At 46.4% G+C, this 19265-nt stretch overlaps 1 protein-coding gene across 1 annotated transcript in view; it reads right to left on the bottom strand.

The window, feature by feature from the left end:
• The window catches only part of LOC138663553 (oocyte zinc finger protein XlCOF22-like), a 41038-nt gene extending 22924 nt beyond the window's left edge, over window positions 1–18114 (bottom strand). The window contains exons 1-6 of the mRNA XM_069749794.1: window positions 18049–18114; window positions 4487–4636; window positions 4178–4357; window positions 3971–4094; window positions 3792–3889; window positions 3503–3593 (exon numbers count right to left, since the gene is read on the bottom strand). Of these exons, the coding sequence (XP_069605895.1) occupies window positions 3503–3593; window positions 3792–3889; window positions 3971–4094; window positions 4178–4357; window positions 4487–4564 (571 nt within the window). The 5' untranslated portion in view covers window positions 4565–4636; window positions 18049–18114. The remainder of the gene's footprint in view (window positions 1–3502; window positions 3594–3791; window positions 3890–3970; window positions 4095–4177; window positions 4358–4486; window positions 4637–18048) is intronic.
• Between the last annotated feature and the right edge of the window lie 1151 nt (window positions 18115–19265).

Here is a 19265-nt window from a genome sequence, read left to right as displayed (position 1 = left end):
TCTCGGGCATTTGGCAGAGGAAATTGAGACCTTTTTTAAAGACTATGATATAGAAGGGTTAATAGTTTGCCTTTAAAGGCCTTTTGCCTTTAATTGCTAGAATTTCTAGAATCTGTTGATGCAGTAGTCTGATGGTCTCTTCTTCAAGGAGACTATACTTCTTATCATGTATGTTTTCAATAGTCAGCCACAACATGTTCTGGGTGCGTGATAAATAAAGTATGACCCTGGGTAATGGTGGGGGCTAAATGAGTTACATTGAAATGCATTGGTTGTAAATGGTATAAAATATTGCCTTGTTTTTTGAGATATCAGATAAAAGTGACTTTGCTCACAATCCGTGTGCGATTTCCTTTTTTTCTCCAAGCGCTTGTAAATGAAGGGCGTAATCTCCTGATTTGGCCTCACTCATGATCTAGCATGTCTGACATTGGGTCAGAACGAAAACAGCTACAACAGTTTTGGGGCGCGAACGGGGGCCGTGGTAACCAGCCTATTCAGAATCCGTATGTGGGAGGTTCCTGGGAGATTGGACATGCAAAACACAGCTGCAGCAAGGTGAGAAATGTTACTCTTAGGGTATGTTCACACGTTCAGGATTTCCATCCTTTTTTTTTCAGGACAGTTTTTTTTAAAAACTGCAGCTCTTGGCAGAAAACGCAGGCCCTTTTTTTGGTCCTTTTTTTGTCCTTTTTTGATGCGTTTTTTGATGCGTTTTTTTATCTTTTTTTATGCAGTTTTCTATGCAGAGACTGTGTGTTTCCTAGGAAGCTTTTTAGGGCTAAAATGGCTGAAAATACCCTAACCCTACCCCTAACCCTACCCCTAACCCTACCCCTAACCCTAACCCTACCCCTAACCCTAACCCTACCCCTAACCCTACCCCTACCCCTACCCCTATTCTAACCTTAGTGAAAAAAAAAAAAAAAATTCTTAATTTTTTTATTGTCCCTACCAATGGGGGTGACAAAGTGGGGGGGGTGTCATTTACTATTTTTTTATTTTGATCACTGAGATAGGTTATATCTCAGTGATCAAAATGCACTTTGGAGCGAATCTGCCGGCCGGCAGATTCGGCGGGCGCACTGCGCATGCGCCCGCCATTTTGCAAGATGGCGGCGCCCAGGGAGAAGACGGCCGGACGGACACCGGGACGCCGGGTAAGTATAAGGGGGGGAGATTAGGGCACGGGGGGGGCATCGGAGCACTGGGGGGGGCATCGGAGCACGGGGGGGGGGGGCATCGGAGCACGGGGGGGCGGGATCGGAGCACGGGGGGGCAGCCACACTCCGCCCACGCACTTCCGCCCGCTCCCCCGCACTTCCTGCTGCAGCGGTTCTGCACATCAAATCGCAGTAAAACCCGCAGATATATTTTTGATCTGCGGGTTTTACTGCGATTTTGACCTCACAATGGAGGTCTATGGGTGCAGAACCGCTGCGGTTCAGGAAAAAGAAGTGACATGCTCCTTCTTTTTTGCCGCAGCTATTCTGCGCGGCTTTTTAAACGAATTTACGGACCATGTGCACAGCAGTGACTGTTTTCCATAGGGTTACATTGTTATGTACCCTGCATGGAAAACTGCTGCGGAACCGCAGCGGCAATACCGCTGCGGTTCCGCAGTAAAAAACGCACTGTGTGAACATGGCCTTACAATTTGTTTTGCACTTGCAATCTCTTCTGGATTTCCCCATATCTCTGGGTAAAGGCTGCGAACACGGTTCAAAGAACCTACATCACCAGTGAGTTTTGTGGTTTGTCTGTTTATGTCCGTATGAGAGTTGAATAATAGAGTAATAAGATAATTATTGTCATCTGTAATATTTGTCAATATCTATATACAGTATATAATCGTCTAAGGGGCACTTCCGTCTGTCTGTCTGTTTGTCTGTCTGTCACGGAAATCCCAAGTCGCTGATTGGTCGTGGCCATCTGGCCGCGACCAATCAGCGACGGGCACAGTCCAGCCATGAAATGGCCGCTCCCTACTCCCCTGCAGTCAGTGCCCCCTCCATACTCCCCTCCCAGTCAGCGCCTGCCGCCCACATAGCGTTTTAGAAGTCCGTTAAACCGACTGCGTTACACCGCGGCATAACGCGGTGTAACACAGTCTGTTAACACTGCTATTAACACTGTGTAACCAACTTTTTACTATTGATGCTGCCTATGCACCTATAATATTATATATTATGCACCTCATAATATTTTTCTTCGACTGATTTTCTAACTTGTCAGCACATTCTACATACACGGTCATTTGGCTTTGTAGTTTATAGATCTGGGCAGATAACAGTCAGCATCTTCTACTCACAAGGGGGGTAGGTAAATCCTCCAGGTTGTAAGTTGTATACAAAATGGTTTTACAAATTTCAGAAAGTAATTTAAACATTTTCAGATGGAGGAGAATGTTCTGCTATGGCGGTAAAATGGTCAACACACAATTGTGATACTGTAACTCTGTGAGAATATGAAAATAGGGAAAGGTGCCCTGCAGTGTCCTGGGACCTAAGCCTGGGACCCTATCCCTGCTCCCAAATGTACCTCTAAAGGTGAGAAGGTTTGAGCCACCAGCCTTACTGTTCTCCTGTTATGAAGCACTGGACAGAAATGCTAGTGTATAAACACATAAGATAAACAGGGATAACAAAAGCGACTAACATACAAAAAGTTAGAAAGGTATACGGGGGAGGGTAGGAAAGTACAAACCAAAAGGGAACAGGACAATGGGGAAACCATACGTAACAACCTCCAGTAGCAATAGCGATCTCAGTACAGTGACTACTACGAGCTAGGAAGTAAAACTTTCACTAGCAAGGAAGAGATGGTCTGGCCAGGTTTTAGGCTCTGTGCACACGTAGAATGGTCCTCTGTGAATTTTTCCGCAGCGGATTTCATAAATCCGCAGTGCAAAGACGCTGCGGATTTATCGCGGATTTACCGCGGTTTTTGTGCGGTTTCCACTGCGGTTTTCTATTATGGAGCAGGTGTAAAACCGCTGCAGATTCCGCACAAAGAATTGACCTGCTGCGGAATGTAAACCGCTGCTTTTTTGCGCGTTTTTTTCTGCAGCATGTGCACTGCCGATTGTGTTTCCCATAGGTTTACATTGTACTGTAAACTCATGGGAAACTGCTGCGGACCCGCAGCTGCGGAAACACTGCGGATCTGCAGCAAAATCCGCAGCGTGTGCACATACCCTTACAGGAAGAGGTAATGACCTGATCAGAAGCAGCTGAAATGGAGCTGCATATTTTTGACCAGCACAGAAAGGGATGTTAACCTCCTCAGCACCAAAGGAAACAAAATATTAATATGGGACACAAACACACAGGCTAAATGGAAGATCTGCAATTCATAATACATAGTGACCTTCTAACCCCAGATCTCCCTGGAGGAAGTGACACATTCATGACAGATACGGTAAAACCACACCTCCAATAAAGCAGCCACAGTAGGTGACAGAGAAGAATCTGAGACTCTGTATTTAGTGGTTAATACTCACCTGGCCGGTTATCTGAAGGAATCTCATCTTTACACCTCTCATCACCCCTCGTATATGTCTCTGTAGTACTAATATGGGTCAGATCTCCACCCTGAAACAAATATTGTATCAATCACAGAGAGATGGAGAAGTCACATCTATGATCAGCTCTAATCCTGCCGTCTCCACCGTTCTCATTACACAAGTAGAAAACATATAAAACTGGTGGATAAAACAAGACTGAGCACAAGAGCTTCACAGCCATCTACACATCATAGTGGAGATCTCATGACACCTTCTCTCCATCTACCTGATGATCCTGAGGAACACTGGGGTCTTCTTGTTTACAGTCCTGTTGAAGAAGATGATGGGGACATCTCTCTGGTGTTGTCTTCTTACTGGATAGATCTGGGGGAAGCACACACACAGGGACTGAATTCATTCTTTACATACAGATAATTGTAGGCCTTGTTTGTTTAGTCCTAATACCTGGTGACGTGCGGGGCTGGTGACCCTTCATCATGGAGTCCTTGTATAGATATTTGTGCTCTTCTAAATACTCCCACTCCTCCATAGAGAAATAGACAGCGGTATCCTGACACCTTATAGGAACCTGACACATGCAATGAGACTGTCATCCCCCCGATCCCTTCATAACATTACTGTGTAATGTCCCAGCATTCCCAGCAGTGTCACCTCTCCAGTCAGCAGCTCAATCATCTTGTAGGTGAGTTCTATGATCTTCTGGTCATTGATGTCCTCAAGTATCAGGGGGTGAGGTGGAGGTCCCGTGATTGGGCTCAGGGGTCTTCCCCATCTCTCAGACACAGGGTCCTGACAGCGTTCACTAGAGGTCCTCTTCACTACTGTGTAATCCTGGTTATGGAGAGACACATTAATAAATCTCACTACAGACGTTTCCAGACTCCTCACCTCTCCAGTTCTGTCCATCTGTTATTCCCATAGATAAGAATGATGTAATGTGACGTCATCAGAATCTCTCACCTCTCCAGTAAGCCGGAAGAGGATCTCTAGGGTGAGGTGTAATATCCTCTCCGCCATCTTGTCTCTGTCCGTATCCATCTTTGTTTAGTAAATCAGGAAAATTTTCTTATATAGAAGATCTTCACTGAGAGGATCCGATATTGTAGAGACCTGAATGAGAAGATGAGCCGATGTAAGAATCCTGTGTAATACAATTACTGGAGATAATAAGGGAAACATATGAGATTTATTATTTTACAGTATTTAGTTTCCTTCTTTACATCTACTAATAAAACCTATATATTTAGGCCACAGACAACAAGCAGCTTCTTCCTCGGAGTCGGCAGCTGAATACGTTTCTCATAGACTCATCTTCCATAACGCTAATTCTCGTCTCATTTACCGACACTGGAATCGGCATTAGCAATACTGCAGGAGATATTCATTACACGTGACAGGAGAAATAACTACTTCATGATGATGACGACTAGGGTTGAGCGACCTTGACCTTTTTAGAGTCGAGCCGTGTTTCGCGAAACCCGACTATCTTAAAAGTCGAGTCGAGTGGAATCGGCCGATTATCGCGAAAAGTCGGGGATCGACCGAAACACGAAACCCAATGCAAGTCAATGGGGGAGCATAGTCGGCAGTGAGTGGAGGCCAGGAAAACACCTACACTGCCCATTTTAATGGCAAAAACATCCATTCTTGTTACAGAAGCTTGTCAATCGTAATTTAGCTTATAATAATTGGAAGGCATTTGAAATTGGGGGTCATTTGGCTAAAGTTGTGGGGGGTAGGGCTGGTTCAAGTAATTAGTGGGCCCAGTAAATCTGGACCACGTCACGGCAGTGGAGCAGGGAGAGGTAAGTATTTCAACTTTGCAAGTGCTGTGATCCTGAGCAAGCAGGGGGGGCCCACTCGTTGGCATTGGCACTGGCACAGGGCCCCTCAAAGTACAGCGGTGTGTTTGCACGGCGGGGGCGCCTCCCACCGGCAGCAACACTTTTGCGTACTATGAGGGGCCCTGTGCCAGTGACGTCGCCAGCAACGAGTATTCCTCCCCCCACCTGATGAAGGAACCTGCACCTTCATCTGCACCTTCCTCTTTGTCCCCGTGTAAGGTGGTATGGTATGCGGGAAGGGGGACCTGACTTTCAGCAGGGTCACAATCTTGCAGTGTAGCGTGCACGGGGAATGTTGTTATGGGTCAATGTACCAGCAGACTCATCTATCACTGGCTGGGCAATGGGCAGGATGAGGAGGAAACACAGATATAGGCCCAAAGAATAAAGTGGGCTAAATGCAGTTCAAAATTGGTAACAGGACTAACCAGGGGGCATTGTTTTGTTCAGTGGAGGACAACTGGAATGAGAGGCTGACACAGAGAGTAGGCCCAAATCTGTAAGTAGTCTAAATGCAGTTCAAAATTGGCAAGAGTAGTAAACAGGCGGCACAGCTTTGTTCACTGTAGGAGAACAGCAAGGAGCGGCAGACACAGATAGAAGGCCCCAACCCAACTAGTAGGCCCACTGCAGTTTTAAAATTCCGATAGGCTGAAAACCAGATAATTGTAGGTCATTTTTTGTAAAGAGGACAGCTGTATTGAGTGGCGCAGCCAGACACTACAAGTAGGCCTTAAACCACAAAGTTGGCTCGACGCTGGTTTAAAAAAGGTTACATGGGTACACGTTCTGCATTGTTCTGCTCAGTGGAGGACAATTGGAAGGAGGGACCGCAGAAAGACTTTGTAGGCGTAAAATTACAAAATAGCTCTATGCAGCTTCGATTATGTGGCAACCTGGAGAACACCTTGGAGCGGCAGACACCGTCTCTACGACCCAGACCCAACTTGTAGGCCTAATGTAGTGTTGTTTCAACAACTACTTAAGACGAGCATGAAGATTGAAGCAATGGAGAGGAAACCTGGAGAACACCTTGGAGTGGAAGACACCGTCTCTACAACCCAGACCCAACTTGTAGGCCGAATGTAGTGTTGTTTTCAACAACTACTAAACAAGAGCTTTAAGATTGAAGCAATGGAGAGGAAACCTGGAGAACACCTTGGAGCGGAAGACACCATCTCTACACCCCATACCCAACTTGTAGGCCTAATGCACTGTAGTTTTCAACAACTACTAAACGAGAGTCGGAAGATCGAAGTAATGGAGAGGAAACCTGGGGAACACCTTGGAGTGGAACACACCGTCTCTACACCCCATACCCAATTTGTAGGCCTAATGCAGTGTAGTTTTCAACAACTACTAAACAAGAGTCGGAAGACCGAAGCAATGGAGAGGAAACCTGGGGAACACCTTGGAGTGGAACACACCGTCTCTACACCCCATACCCAATTTGTAGGCCTAATGCAGTGTAGTTTTCAACAACTACTAAACGAGAGTCGGAAGACCGAAGCAATGGAGAGAAAACCTGGGGAACACCTTGGAGTGTAACACACCGTCTCTCTACACCCCATACCCAATTTGTAGGCCTAATGCAGTGTAGTTTTCAACAACTACTAAACGAGAGTCGGAAGATCGAAGCAATGTGGACGAAACCTGGGGAACAACTTGGAGTGTAACACACCGTCTCTACACCCCATACCCAATTTGTAGGCCTAATGCAGTGTACTTTTCAACAACTACTAAACGAGAGTCGGAAGACCCAAGCAATGGAGAGGAAACCTGGGGAACACCTTGGAGTGGAACACACCGTCTCTCTACACCCCATACCCAATTTGTAGGCCTAATGCAGTGTAGTTTTCAACAACTACTAAACGAGAGTCGGAAGATCGAAGCAATGTGGACGAAACCTGGGGAACACCTTGGAGTGTAGCACACCGTCTCTACACCCCATACCCAATTTGTAGGCCTAATGCAGTGTACTTTTCAACAACTACTAAACGAGAGTCGGAAGACCGAAGCAATGGAGAGGAAACCTGGGGAACACCTTGGAGTGGAACACACCGTCTCTCTACACCCCATACCCAATTTGTAGGCCTAATGCAGTGTAGTTTTCAACAACTACTAAACGAGAGTCGGAAGATCGAAGCAATGTGGACGAAACCATGGGAACACCTTGGAGTGTAGCACACCGTCTCTACACCCCATACCCAATTTGTAGGCCTAATGCAGTGTAGTTTTCAACAACTACTAAACGAGAGTCGGAAGATCGAAGCAATGGAGAGGAAACCTGGGGAACACCTTGGAGTGGAACACACCGTCTCTACACCCCATACCCAATTTGTAGGCCTAATGCAGTGTAGTTTTCAACAACTACTAAACGAGAGTCGGAAGACCCAAGCAATGGAGAGGAAACCTGGGGAACACCTTGGAGTGGAACACACCGTCTCTACACCCCATACCCAATTTGTAGGCCTAATGCAGTGTAGTTTTCAACAACTACTAAACGAGAGTCAGAAGACCGAAGCAATGGAGAGGAAACCTGGGGAACACCTTGGAGTGTAACACACCGTCTCTACACCCCATACCCAATTTGTAGGCCTAATGCAGTGTAGTTTTCAACAACTACTAAACGAGAGTCGGAAGATCGAAGCAATGGAGAGGAAACCTGGGGATCACCTTGGAGCGGCAGACACCGTTAGTAGGCCCTACCAAAGTAGTAGCCCCAATGCAGTTTTCAAATTCCTAGAGGCTGAAAACAAGACTATTGACGCTCTGCTTTTTTCAAAGGAGTACAGCTGTATTGAATGGCGCAGACAGACACAGGTAGTAGGCCTTAAACCAAAAATGTGGCTCACTGCAGTTTAAAAAAGGTTACAGGGGTACACAGGCAGCATTGCTCTGGTCAGTGGAGGACAATTTCAATAGTAGACCGCAGACAGACTTTGTACGCCTACTATTAAAAAAAGGATGCTCTATGCAATTAAAAATAGGTTCCAGGGGTCCACGGGCAGCAGTGGTGTGGTCAGTGGACGAGTATTGGAAGGAGGGACCGCAGACAGACGTAGTAGGGCTAACATAACAAAATTAGGTTGTAGGCACTTTAAAATTGGTTCCAGGGGTACACGTGCAGCAGTGGTGTGGCCAGCGGAGGACAATTTGAATTAGGGACTGCAGACAGACTTTGTAGGCTGTCCCCTGTGGACCATGCATCCAACACATTAACCCAGTGCGCCGTAATGGACACGTAACTTTTTGTGGACATGCCTACTGGTCCATGCGTCTCTTGTCAGGTGCACCTTTCTACTGTTTGATTGCCTGAGTGCTATGACAATGCAGACTTTTTCATGGCGGTGGAGGGCTGGGATGGCTTTTCTCGCAAAAGAAATGTCGACTGGGTAGCTTGAACCGTGGTACAGCGTAGTTCATCTGGGCTTTCTAAATATAAAACAAAGAAAAAAAGGAGGCTCCATGCACTTTCAGCTGGGTTCCAGGGGTACACGGCCAGCATTGGTCTGGTCAGTGGAGAACTATTGGAAGGAGGGACCGCAGACAGGCTTCGAAGGCCTAACATAATAAAATATGGCTGTAGGCACTTTAGAATTGGTTCCAGGGGAACACGGGCAGCAGTAGACAGGTCAGTGGAGGCCTAGTGGAAGGAGGGACCGCAGACAGGCTTTGAAGGCCTAACATAATAAATTAGGGATGTAGGCACTTTAAAATTGGTTCCAGGGGAACACGGGCAGCAGTAGACAGGTCAGTGGAGGCCTAGTGGAAGGAGGGACCGCAGACAGGCTTCGAAGGCCTAACATAATAAAATATGGCTGTAGGCACTTTAGAATTGGTTCCAGGGGTACACGGGCAGCAGTAGACAGGTCAGTGGAGGCCTAGTGGAAGGAGGGACCGCAGAGCAGACAGGCTTCGAAGGCCTAACATAATAAATTAGGGCTGTAGGCACTTTAAAATTGGTTCCAGGGGAACACGGGCAGCAGTAGACAGGTCAGTGGAGGCCTAGTGGAAGGAGGGACCGCAGACAGGCTTCAAAGGCCTAACATAATAAAATATGGCTGTAGGCACTTTAGAATTGGTTCCAGGGGTACACGGGCAGCAGTAGACAGGTCAGTGGAGGCCTAGTGGAAGGAGGGACCACAGAGCAGACAGGCTTCGAAGGCCTAACATAATAAATTAGGGCTGTAGGCACTTTAAAATTGGTTCCAGGGGAACACGGGCAGCAGTAGACAGGTCAGTGGAGGCCTAGTGGAAGGAGGGACCGCAGACAGGCTTCGAAGGCCTAACATAATAAAATATGGCTGTAGGCACTTTAGAATTGGTTCCAGGGGAACACGGGCAGCAGTAGACAGGTCAGTGGAGGCCTAGTGGAAGGAGGGACCGCAGAGCAGACAGGCTTCGAAGGCCTAACATAATAAATTAGGGCTGTAGGCACTTTAAAATTGGTTCCAGGGGAACACGGGCAGCAGTAGACAGGTCAGTGGAGGCCTAGTGGAAGGAGGGACCGCAGACAGGCTTCGAAGGCCTAACATAATAAAATATGGCTGTAGGCACTTTAGAATTGGTTCCAGGGGTACACGGGCAGCAGTAGACAGGTCAGTGGAGGCCTAGTGGAAGGAGGGACCGCAGAGCAGACAGGCTTAGAAGGCCTAACATAATAAATTAGGGCTGTAGGCACTTTAAAATTGGTTCCAGGGGAACACAGGCAGCAGTAGACAGGTCAGTGGAGGCCTAGTGGAAGGAGGGACCGCAGACAGGCTTCGAAGGCCTAACATAATAAAATATGGCTGTAGGCACTTTAGAATTGGTTCCAGGGGAACACGGGCAGCAGTAGACAGGTCAGTGGAGGCCTAGTGGAAGGAGGGACAGCAGAGCAGACAGGCTTCAAAGGCCTAACATAATAAATTAGGGCTGTAGGCACTTTAAAATTGGTTCCAGGGCAACACGGGCAGCAGTAGACAGGTCAGTGGAGGCCTAGTGGAAGGAGGGACCGCAGAGCAGACAGGCTTCAAAGTCCTAACATAATAAATTAGGGCTGTAGGCACTTTAAAATTGGTTCCAGGGGAACACAGGCAGCAGTAGACAGGTCAGTGGAGGCCTAGTGGAAGGAGGGACCGCAGAGCAGACAGGCTTCGAAGGCCTAACATAATAAATTAGGGCTGTAGGCACTTTAAAATTGGTTCCAGGGCAACACGGGCAGCAGTAGACAGGTCAGTGGAGGCCTAGTGGAAGGAGGGACTGCAGAGCAGACAGGCTTCAAAGTCCTAACATAATAAATTAGGGCTGTAGGCACTTTAAAATTGGTTCCAGGGGAACACAGGCAGCAGTAGACAGGTCAGTGGAGGCCTAGTGGAAGGAGGGACCGCAGAGCAGACAGGCTTCGAAGGCCTAACATAATAAATTAGGGCTGTAGGCACTTTAAAATTGGTTCCAGGGGAACACGGGCAGCAGTAGACAGGTCGGTGGAGGCCTAGTGGAAGGAGGGACCGCAGAGCAGACAGGCTTCGAAGGCCTAACATAATAAATTAGGGCTGTAGGCACTTTAAAATTGGTTCCAGGGGAATACGGGCAGCAGTAGACAGGTCAGTGGAGGCCTAGTGGAAGGAGGGACCGCAGACAGGCTTCGAAGGCCTAACATAATAAAATTGGGCTGTAGGCACTTTTAATTCTCTTGCAGGGGTACACAGGCAGTGGGCACCATTGGTGTTGTCAGCGGCGGCCGATTGTAATGAGTGTCTGCCAGTTAGTAGTCCCAAAAAATAAATACATGTTAATGTCTCGCATTACAACAAAAAGAAAAACCAAAAGGGTGCAATCATTACGTACAGGGGTGGGCTCCTCTGCGTAGTTTCAGACCTAGTAATTTGGCACAAAGTATTTACTTGGGTAAATATAGGACACTGCCCCTGACTATGTTAAGTACCATCATACATGTCAACACAATGGTATTGTCCGTGGCAGGAATTTACGGATGTCAGCGCATAGAGTAAACATAGTTGGAACTGTGAGAGATAATTGTGCAAGTGGTAGAGCAATGTTTGAGCTGGGGGTGGGGGAACTCTCTTGTGGCCGGCGGTACATGCCCAGGGCCCCTCATGTTACAACAGTGTGTCTGACGTTGGGTGCGCACCACCACCGCCAGAGACACTTTATTGTACTATGAGGGACCCAGTGGCAGTGCCGTAGACCAAAAGCGGGCACACCCACCTCTTCAGACAAACAGCACTCTCACGGATGCTTGCGCCAAGTGGCGATACCACGGCCCCGTGTGGGGAGTTTGGCCATTTAGGGAGGTGTAAACATGTCGTATGCTGGACAATCAGCTGCTGCAAATTACGAGATTGGTAAAGTCATTCAGAGTAGTCCACAGGCAATACCTTTTCATAGGAAAGCTAGGTGTCGGCCGGGCAAGGTGGGGCAAAAGAATTCAAAATCCAGTTGTGGTTCATTTTAATGAAGGTTAGATCATCTCTAACGAGATTAGTTTAGCTATGTGGGTGTTCAAACCCTGTGTACGCGGATGCGAGGATAAGTACTTCCTTTTTCTAACCAGAGTCTCATGTAGGGTGAGCTGAGCTGGAGATCGTGGAACTAGCGGGTGTGCCGGTGGACATGGCAGACTGAGAGACAGTTGGAGACGGTATTGTTTCCGCCTGTGCCCTAGATGCAGTGTTTCCTACTACGAAACTGGTGATTCCCTGACCTTGACTGCTTTGGCCTGGCAAAGAAACCTGCACAGATACTGCAGGTGGTGCGGAAAATGGTGGCCTTACAGTGACGGCAGGGATGTAGCGTTGGTGACTAGCTTCATTGGCCGAGGGTGCTACAACCTTAAGGGACATTTGGTAGTTAGTCCAGGCTTGCAAATGCATGGTGGTTAAATGTCTATGCATGCAACTTGTATTGAGACTTTTCAGATTCTGACCTCTGCTTAAGGTAGTTGAACATTTTTGACAGATGACTTTGTGCGGATCAATTGGATGTTGTTTAAAAAAATGCCAGACTGCACTCTTTCGAGCCTCGGATCCCTTTTCAGGCATTGCAGACTGAGCTTTAACCGGATGGCCACGCTGTCCTCCAACAGTTTTTGGCTTTGCCACGCGTTTTGTCCCATCTACGGGCCCGGCAGATGGAACCTGTTGCGATGTTGATGCCTGCTGCGGCCCCTCCTCCTCCGCTTCAGAACGACTGCCACCTGCACCCTGTTCCCCCAATGGCTGCCAATCGGGGTCAACAACTGGGTCATCTATAACCTCCTCTTCTAGCTCGTGCGCAACTTCCTCTGTGTCACCGTGTAAGTCGGTGGTAGAGCGTTCGTGACGGGGCAACATAGTCTCATCAGTCATCAGGGTCTGATTCTGGATCAGTACCCTGCGAGGGCAATGTTGTGGTCTGAGTCAAAGGACCAGCATGGTAGTCTGGCTGTGGCTGTGCATCAGTGCACTCCATGTCAGATTCAACTTGTAATGGGCATGGCCTGTTAACTGCTTCACTTTCTAAGCCAGGGACGGTATGTGTAAAGAGCTCCATGGAGTAACCCGTTGTGTCGCCTGCTGCATCCTTCTCTGTTGTTGTTTTTGCTGAAGAGGACAAGAAAGCGACTTGTCCCTGACCGTGAACATCCACTAACGACGCGCTGCTTTTACATTTACCAGTTTCAAAAGAGGAGGCAAAAGAGCTAGAGGCTGAGTCAGCAAGGTAAGCCAAAACTTGCTCTTGCTGCTCCGGCTTTAAAAGCGGTTTTCCTACTCCCAGAAAAGGGAGCGTTTGAGGCCTTCTGTAGCCAGACGACGAACCTGGCTCCACAGCTCCAGACTTAGGTGCAATATTTTTTTTCCCACGACCACCTGATGCTCCACTACCACTACCATCATTACCAGCTGACAATGAACGCCCACGGCCACGACCTCTTCCACCAGACTTCCTCATTGTTTTAAAAACGTAACCAAAGTAACGGTATTTGTTGCTGTCAAACAACTTACACGGTGAGCTATAACTTCAGTATGATTTAGATATCCCTTTACAGGTGGGTGAGACCGCAAGGAAAATCAGGCACAATGTTACACACTCTGTTTTCGGTGGCACCAAATGAGAGAGATGCCACACACGCAGGACTGTCACTCAAGCAGAAATGTCAATATTAATCTCCCACTTATTTTTTTTTATTTTTTCAGGGAGACTTTAGAAACAAAATTAAAAAAAAAGATTTTTTCAGGAAGAATTTAGAAACCAAATAAAAAAAAATGATTTTTTCAGGGAGAATTTAGAAACCAAATAAAAAAAAAAAATAGGCTTTCTATGGCCCACTATTTGAGAGAGAGAGATGGCACACCCAGGAGTCAAGACTGGCACATAAGCAGAAAGGGCAATATTAAACTCCCACAGATTTTTTTTTATTTTTTCAGGGAGAATTTAGAAACCCAAATAAAAAAAAAAATAGGCTTTCTATGGCCCACTATTTGAGAGAGAGAGATGGCACACCCAGGAGTCAAGACTGGCACACAAGCAGAAAGGGCAATATTAATCTCCCACTGATTTTTTTTTTTTTTTCAGGGAGAATTTAGAAACCCAATAAAAAAAAAAAATAGGCTTTCTATGGCCCACTATTTGAGAGAGAGATGGCACACCCTGGAGTCAAGACTGGCACACAAGCAGAAAGGGCAATATTAATCTCCCACTGATTTTTTTTTATTTTTTCAGGGAGACTTTAGAAACCAAATAAAAAAAATGATTTTTTTCAGGGAGAATTTAGAAACCGAATAAAAAAAAAAAATAGGCTTTCTATGGCCCACTATTTGAGAGAGAGAGATGGCACACCCAGGAGTCAGGAATAGCACACAAGCAGAAAGGGCAATATTAATCTCCCACTGATTTTTTTTATTTTTTCAGGGAGAATTTAGAAACCCAATAAAAAAAAAAAAAGGCTTTCTATGGCCCACTATTTGAGAGAGAGATGGCACACCCAGGAGTCAGGAGTGGCACACAAGCAGAAAGGGCAATATTAATCTCCCACTGATTTTTTTTATTTTTTCAGGGAGAATTTAGAAACCCCCCCCAAAAAAAAATTAATAGGCTTTCTATGGCCCACTATTTGAGAGAGAGATGGCACACTCAGGACTGGCACACAAGCCCAAAGGCCAATATTAATCTCCCACTGTTTTTTTTTTCCAGGGAGAATTTATAAACCCCACAAAAAAAAAACCCAGAAAAATAAAAAGGCTTTCTATGGCCCACTATGTGAGAGAGATGGCACACACAGGGATGGCACTCTAGCAGAAATGCCAATCTTAATCTCCCGCAACTTATTTTTTTAGGGAGAAAAAAAAAACTACAAAAAAAAAAAAAAAAAACAGGGACTGTCCTACAATTACTATCTCCCTGGAGTAATCTCAGCCAGGTATGGCAGGCAGCAATAAGGAGTGGACTGATGCACAAATTAAATAAAAAGTGTGGACAAACAAACAAGATAGCTGTGCAGAAAGGAAGGAACAAGAGGATTTGTGCTTTAAAAAAAGCAGTTGGTTTGCACAGCGGCGTACACACAGCAATGCAGCTATCAGGGAGCCTTCTAGGGCAGCCCAATGAGCTACAGCGCTGAGGAAAAAAAATGTAGCTTCCACTGTCCCTGCAAACAAAAGGTGGTGTTGGACAGTGGAAATCGCTACAGCACAAGCGGTTTGGGGGTTAATGGACCCTGCCTAACGCTATCCCTGCTTCTGACGAAGCGGCAGCAACCTCTCCCTAGGCTCAGATCAGCAGCAGTAAGATGGCGGTCGGCGGGAACGCCTCTTTATAGCCCCTGTGACGCCGCAGACAGCAAGCCAATCACTGCAATGCCCTTCTCTAAGATGGTGGGGACCAGGACCTATGTCATCACGCTGCCCACACTCTGCGTCCACCTTCATTGGCTGAGAAATGGCGCTTTTCGTGTCATTGAAACGCGACTTTGGCGCGAAAGTCGCGTACCGCATGGCCGACCCCACACAGGGGTCGGGTCGGGTTTCATGAAACCCGACTTTGCCAAAAGTCGGCGACTTTTAAAAATGAACGATCCGTTTCGCTCAACCCTAATGACGACATCTTCATCTTCTACTACGGCTCTAGAAACATATTTGGCCAGAGTCCATCACTGACTCCATCACCACTGGTCGTCTATATGAAGGTTTCCCGTCTTCCCCGCACTGTAATCTTCTATCACGGTAGATCTCAGGTCTGATTCACACACAGAAGTTTGAGGCTTTTATAAAAGCTTGTTTATTTCCACAAACACCGCGGACAGAAATGATCTGATCCTAAAGTCTCCATGTACAGTGATTTATGGGGTTTATTTCTGGTCTTACACTTTCCTATGTTACAAGAAAAATACCAGAAAAAATAAGATATTAAATTGTTTCAAAAGGAAATTGGCTCCAACAATTCTTGCAAAAAGCAAAAAACATAAAAAGGAAAAGACACATTTTGCAATTTTTTAACATGTTAAAGTGAGAAAAAATATACAGTTTTAGCAACAAGAAATATCCGTCACTATATGGAAAACAGAGTCACTGCACAATGTTAGTTAAGTCTCATCCATAACAACTATATTATACTATATTATCCTATACACAGTGGTGTAGAAAAGAAATCACAGGTCCCACAGCAACAGCTGTAATTAAGCCCCTGACCTCACAAGGAAATAAATTTACATATAAATGTATATATTTTTGGTGGAGTCATATCTCCCGATTCTGAAGATCACATGCTGCCTGCAACCAGACATATTTCTCACTTACTAATCCCTGTCATCCTCATCACCAGGACATTTTTCTCCAGGTGACCCAGGTAGCTCAGAATGAGGTCTCCTACACAGTATGATGGCCCCCACACAATATGATGGTCCAAACAGCACCTCGCACAGTATTATGGCCACCACAGCCTGCTACACAAAATAAGGACCACCAACTCAGTATGGAGGGGACTGCGGTACTGTGGGAACATTATACTGTGTATGGGGAGATGATGGTACTTTGGTATGGGAACAGTTTACTGTGTGGTGGGATGGTGGAATGATGGGAGCATTATACTGTGCATGGTGGAATGGCGGGACGGTGGGAACACTATCCTGTGTGAGGGGAATGGAGTTGTCATGGGAACATTATACTATGTGTGGTGGGATGGTAGTACTGTGGGAACATTTTAGTGTGTGGAGAGAATCGTGATACTGTGAGACGATTATACTGTGTGTGGTGGGTTGGTGGTACTATGGGAACATTATACTGTGTGTGGGGGATGGCGGTAACATGGAAATATCTTTTTGTGTGAGAGAAGTCAGCACTGTTTGAACATAATACTGTGTGAATGGCATCATACATACTACATAAGGTGTTTTATAAAGGTGTGCGAGCGAGAATTCTCAACACTGTGCGGCATTTATACAAGAAGACGGCCATCCAGGCGGGACCCTGAGGAATCAATGGGAAGAGGGAGAGCTTCAGGAAGGAACAGTTTAGATGGCACAACAGGTCAAATGACCTTGATGTATCTTGATATAAAAGGCCAGTACCCCAAAACAGGAACAAATTTGGCACCAAGCAAAGGAACAGGCAGGACGTGTGCTGAGGAAAAAAGTGAGGCCAAGGTACCAGGCCATGGTAAAGTGCCCGAGGCAGGGGGTTGTGGCATGCCAAAAAGCAGAACCCAGGAGGCACCAGATGAGTCCTAGAATCCAGGTTACACCAGCCAAGGCATGAGATCTAGACTACACCAGACAAGAGCTGAATCCCAGCTCTCACTACTTGAGGTACTAGAGACATCCTGCATTGGTCAAGCACTGAAGATCCGAGAGCAGATTCAGATCGGGGGTCTACGCCTGCAGTGAAGAGCGGGAGATGCGAGTGAGCTGGGCCATTGCTTCCAGCACTGACGTACGGTAAAGTGGTTGATCTGGGTTAGTACAACAGTCAGGACAGGGTCCGGTTGAAGTGAAGGCTGTTCAGCGAGCCTTGGTAAACTTTGTCAGAAGGACATGTGGCCTAGCGGGAAGAACCAGAGACCCCCACTATGGCCGGTGTTTGCAGAAGAGAAAGTGTTGTTGCCTACATGTGTCAGGACCATCACTCTTGTCAGTAGCTAACATAACATGTGGTTAGAGGCGGCTATTACAGTGAGAGTGAGCCGGAGAATTCATTGTATATCTGATATTGTATATTTCACCTCCTAATCACCCTGTTTTGTATTATTCACTGTTGCCATAGTGATCACAATACCCATTATCAGGGAAATAAATAATGATATTGGTTACTTCTACCTTGTGTTTGCTTGTGTGTTGTATCCGGTCACTAAATATAGGAACATAATGGGGGCATTACTCTGTGTGGGGGGATGGCGGTGCTGTAAGAACGTGTGTGTGTGTCGGTACTGTGGGAACATTATACTGTGGGGGGGGGGGGGGGGAGGATGTCAGTAATGTGGGAGCATTACACTACACAGGGCCAAGAATGATGCCCTGTACTAGGAGAACAATCCATTCCCTCACTTCCTGTCCTCCATAGTTGGGTCGTATGTATCTATTACAGGAAACAGGACAAAAACGCAATGATTCTTATAAAGTGGCGACAAAAAACCCAAAAGAGTCTCAGTGCAGAAGGGGTTAATGTCCCCGGCGCTCAGTAATGGGGAATCTCCAGCACCTACCTCCACCTGCAGAGCCGCACTCCACATATATGGCCATTCTGTGCGCACAGGACCTGTGATGAGGTCACAGGAGGGGAGGAGTCAGGGGTCTGTTGTGAATTCTGTGGCTGAATTCACTCCTGTGGTCACAAGTGGTATTGCAGTCTCTGGGCTTCCTCCCTCAGGTGTTTTGGTGAGCTCGTTGGCTGCCTTGCTATTTAACTCCACCTGAGTCTGTCTTCCTTGCTCCTTGTCAATGTTCCAGTGTTGGATCTGAGCTACTGCATCTTTCCTTTGGCCTGCTGCTCTGCTAGATAAGTGTTACTTTGTTTTTGTTTCCGTTTTTTCTGTTCAGCTGTGCTATTCTCTTTTGCTGGAAGCTCTGAGACGCAAAGGGTGCACCGCCGTGCCGTTAGTTCGGCACGGTGGGTCTTTTTGCCCCCCTTTGCGTGGTTCTGCTTTAGGGTTTTTTGTGGACTGCATAGTTCTCTTTGCTATCCTCGCTCTGTCTAGAATATCGGGCCTCACTTTGCTGAATCTATTTCATTCCTACGTTTTGTCTTTTCATCTTGCTAGCAGTCATTATATGTGGGGGGCTGCCTATTCCTTTGGGGTATTTCTCTGAGGCAAGTCAGGCTTGTATTTCTATCTTCAGGCTAGTCAGCTCCTCAGGCAGTGCCGAGTTGCATAGGTAGTGTTAGGCGCAATCCACTGCTGCTTTTAGTTGTGTGAGGATAGGTTCAGGTATTGCAGTCTGCAGAGATTCCACGTCTCAGAGCTCGTCCTATTGTTTTTGGTTATTGCCAGATCTCTGTATGTGCGCTGATTACTGCACACTGTGTTGCCTGATAGCACAGCATAACAGTACAAGGAGCCAAACCAATGATTCTCAATAGAGGGAAAAAAGAAGTCCTGACATCATTTTTTTTTCCTCAGCTCTGTCTTCAGTTTTTTTTTTTTTTTCCCCTAGACATTAGAGTGCTTCAGGACACAGCTGTGGACATGGATATTCAGGCTCTGTGCTCCTCAATGGATAATCTCGTTATAAATGTACAAAAGATTCAAGATACAATTGATCAGAAATCTATGCTAGAACCAAGAATTCCTATTCCTGATTTGTTTTTTGGTGACAGAACTAAGTTCCTGAGCTTCAAAAATAATTGTAAGCTATTTCTGGCCTTGAAACCTCATTCTTCTGGTAATTCTATTCAACAGGTTTTGATTATTATTTCTTTTTT

The sequence above is a fragment of the Ranitomeya imitator genome, chromosome 2, assembly GCF_032444005.1.
Source record: "Ranitomeya imitator isolate aRanImi1 chromosome 2, aRanImi1.pri, whole genome shotgun sequence".
Lineage (NCBI taxonomy): Eukaryota > Metazoa > Chordata > Amphibia > Anura > Dendrobatidae > Ranitomeya > Ranitomeya imitator.
Note: the sequence above shows the minus strand (reverse complement) of the source record. Positions and strands in the feature narration are given on the sequence as shown.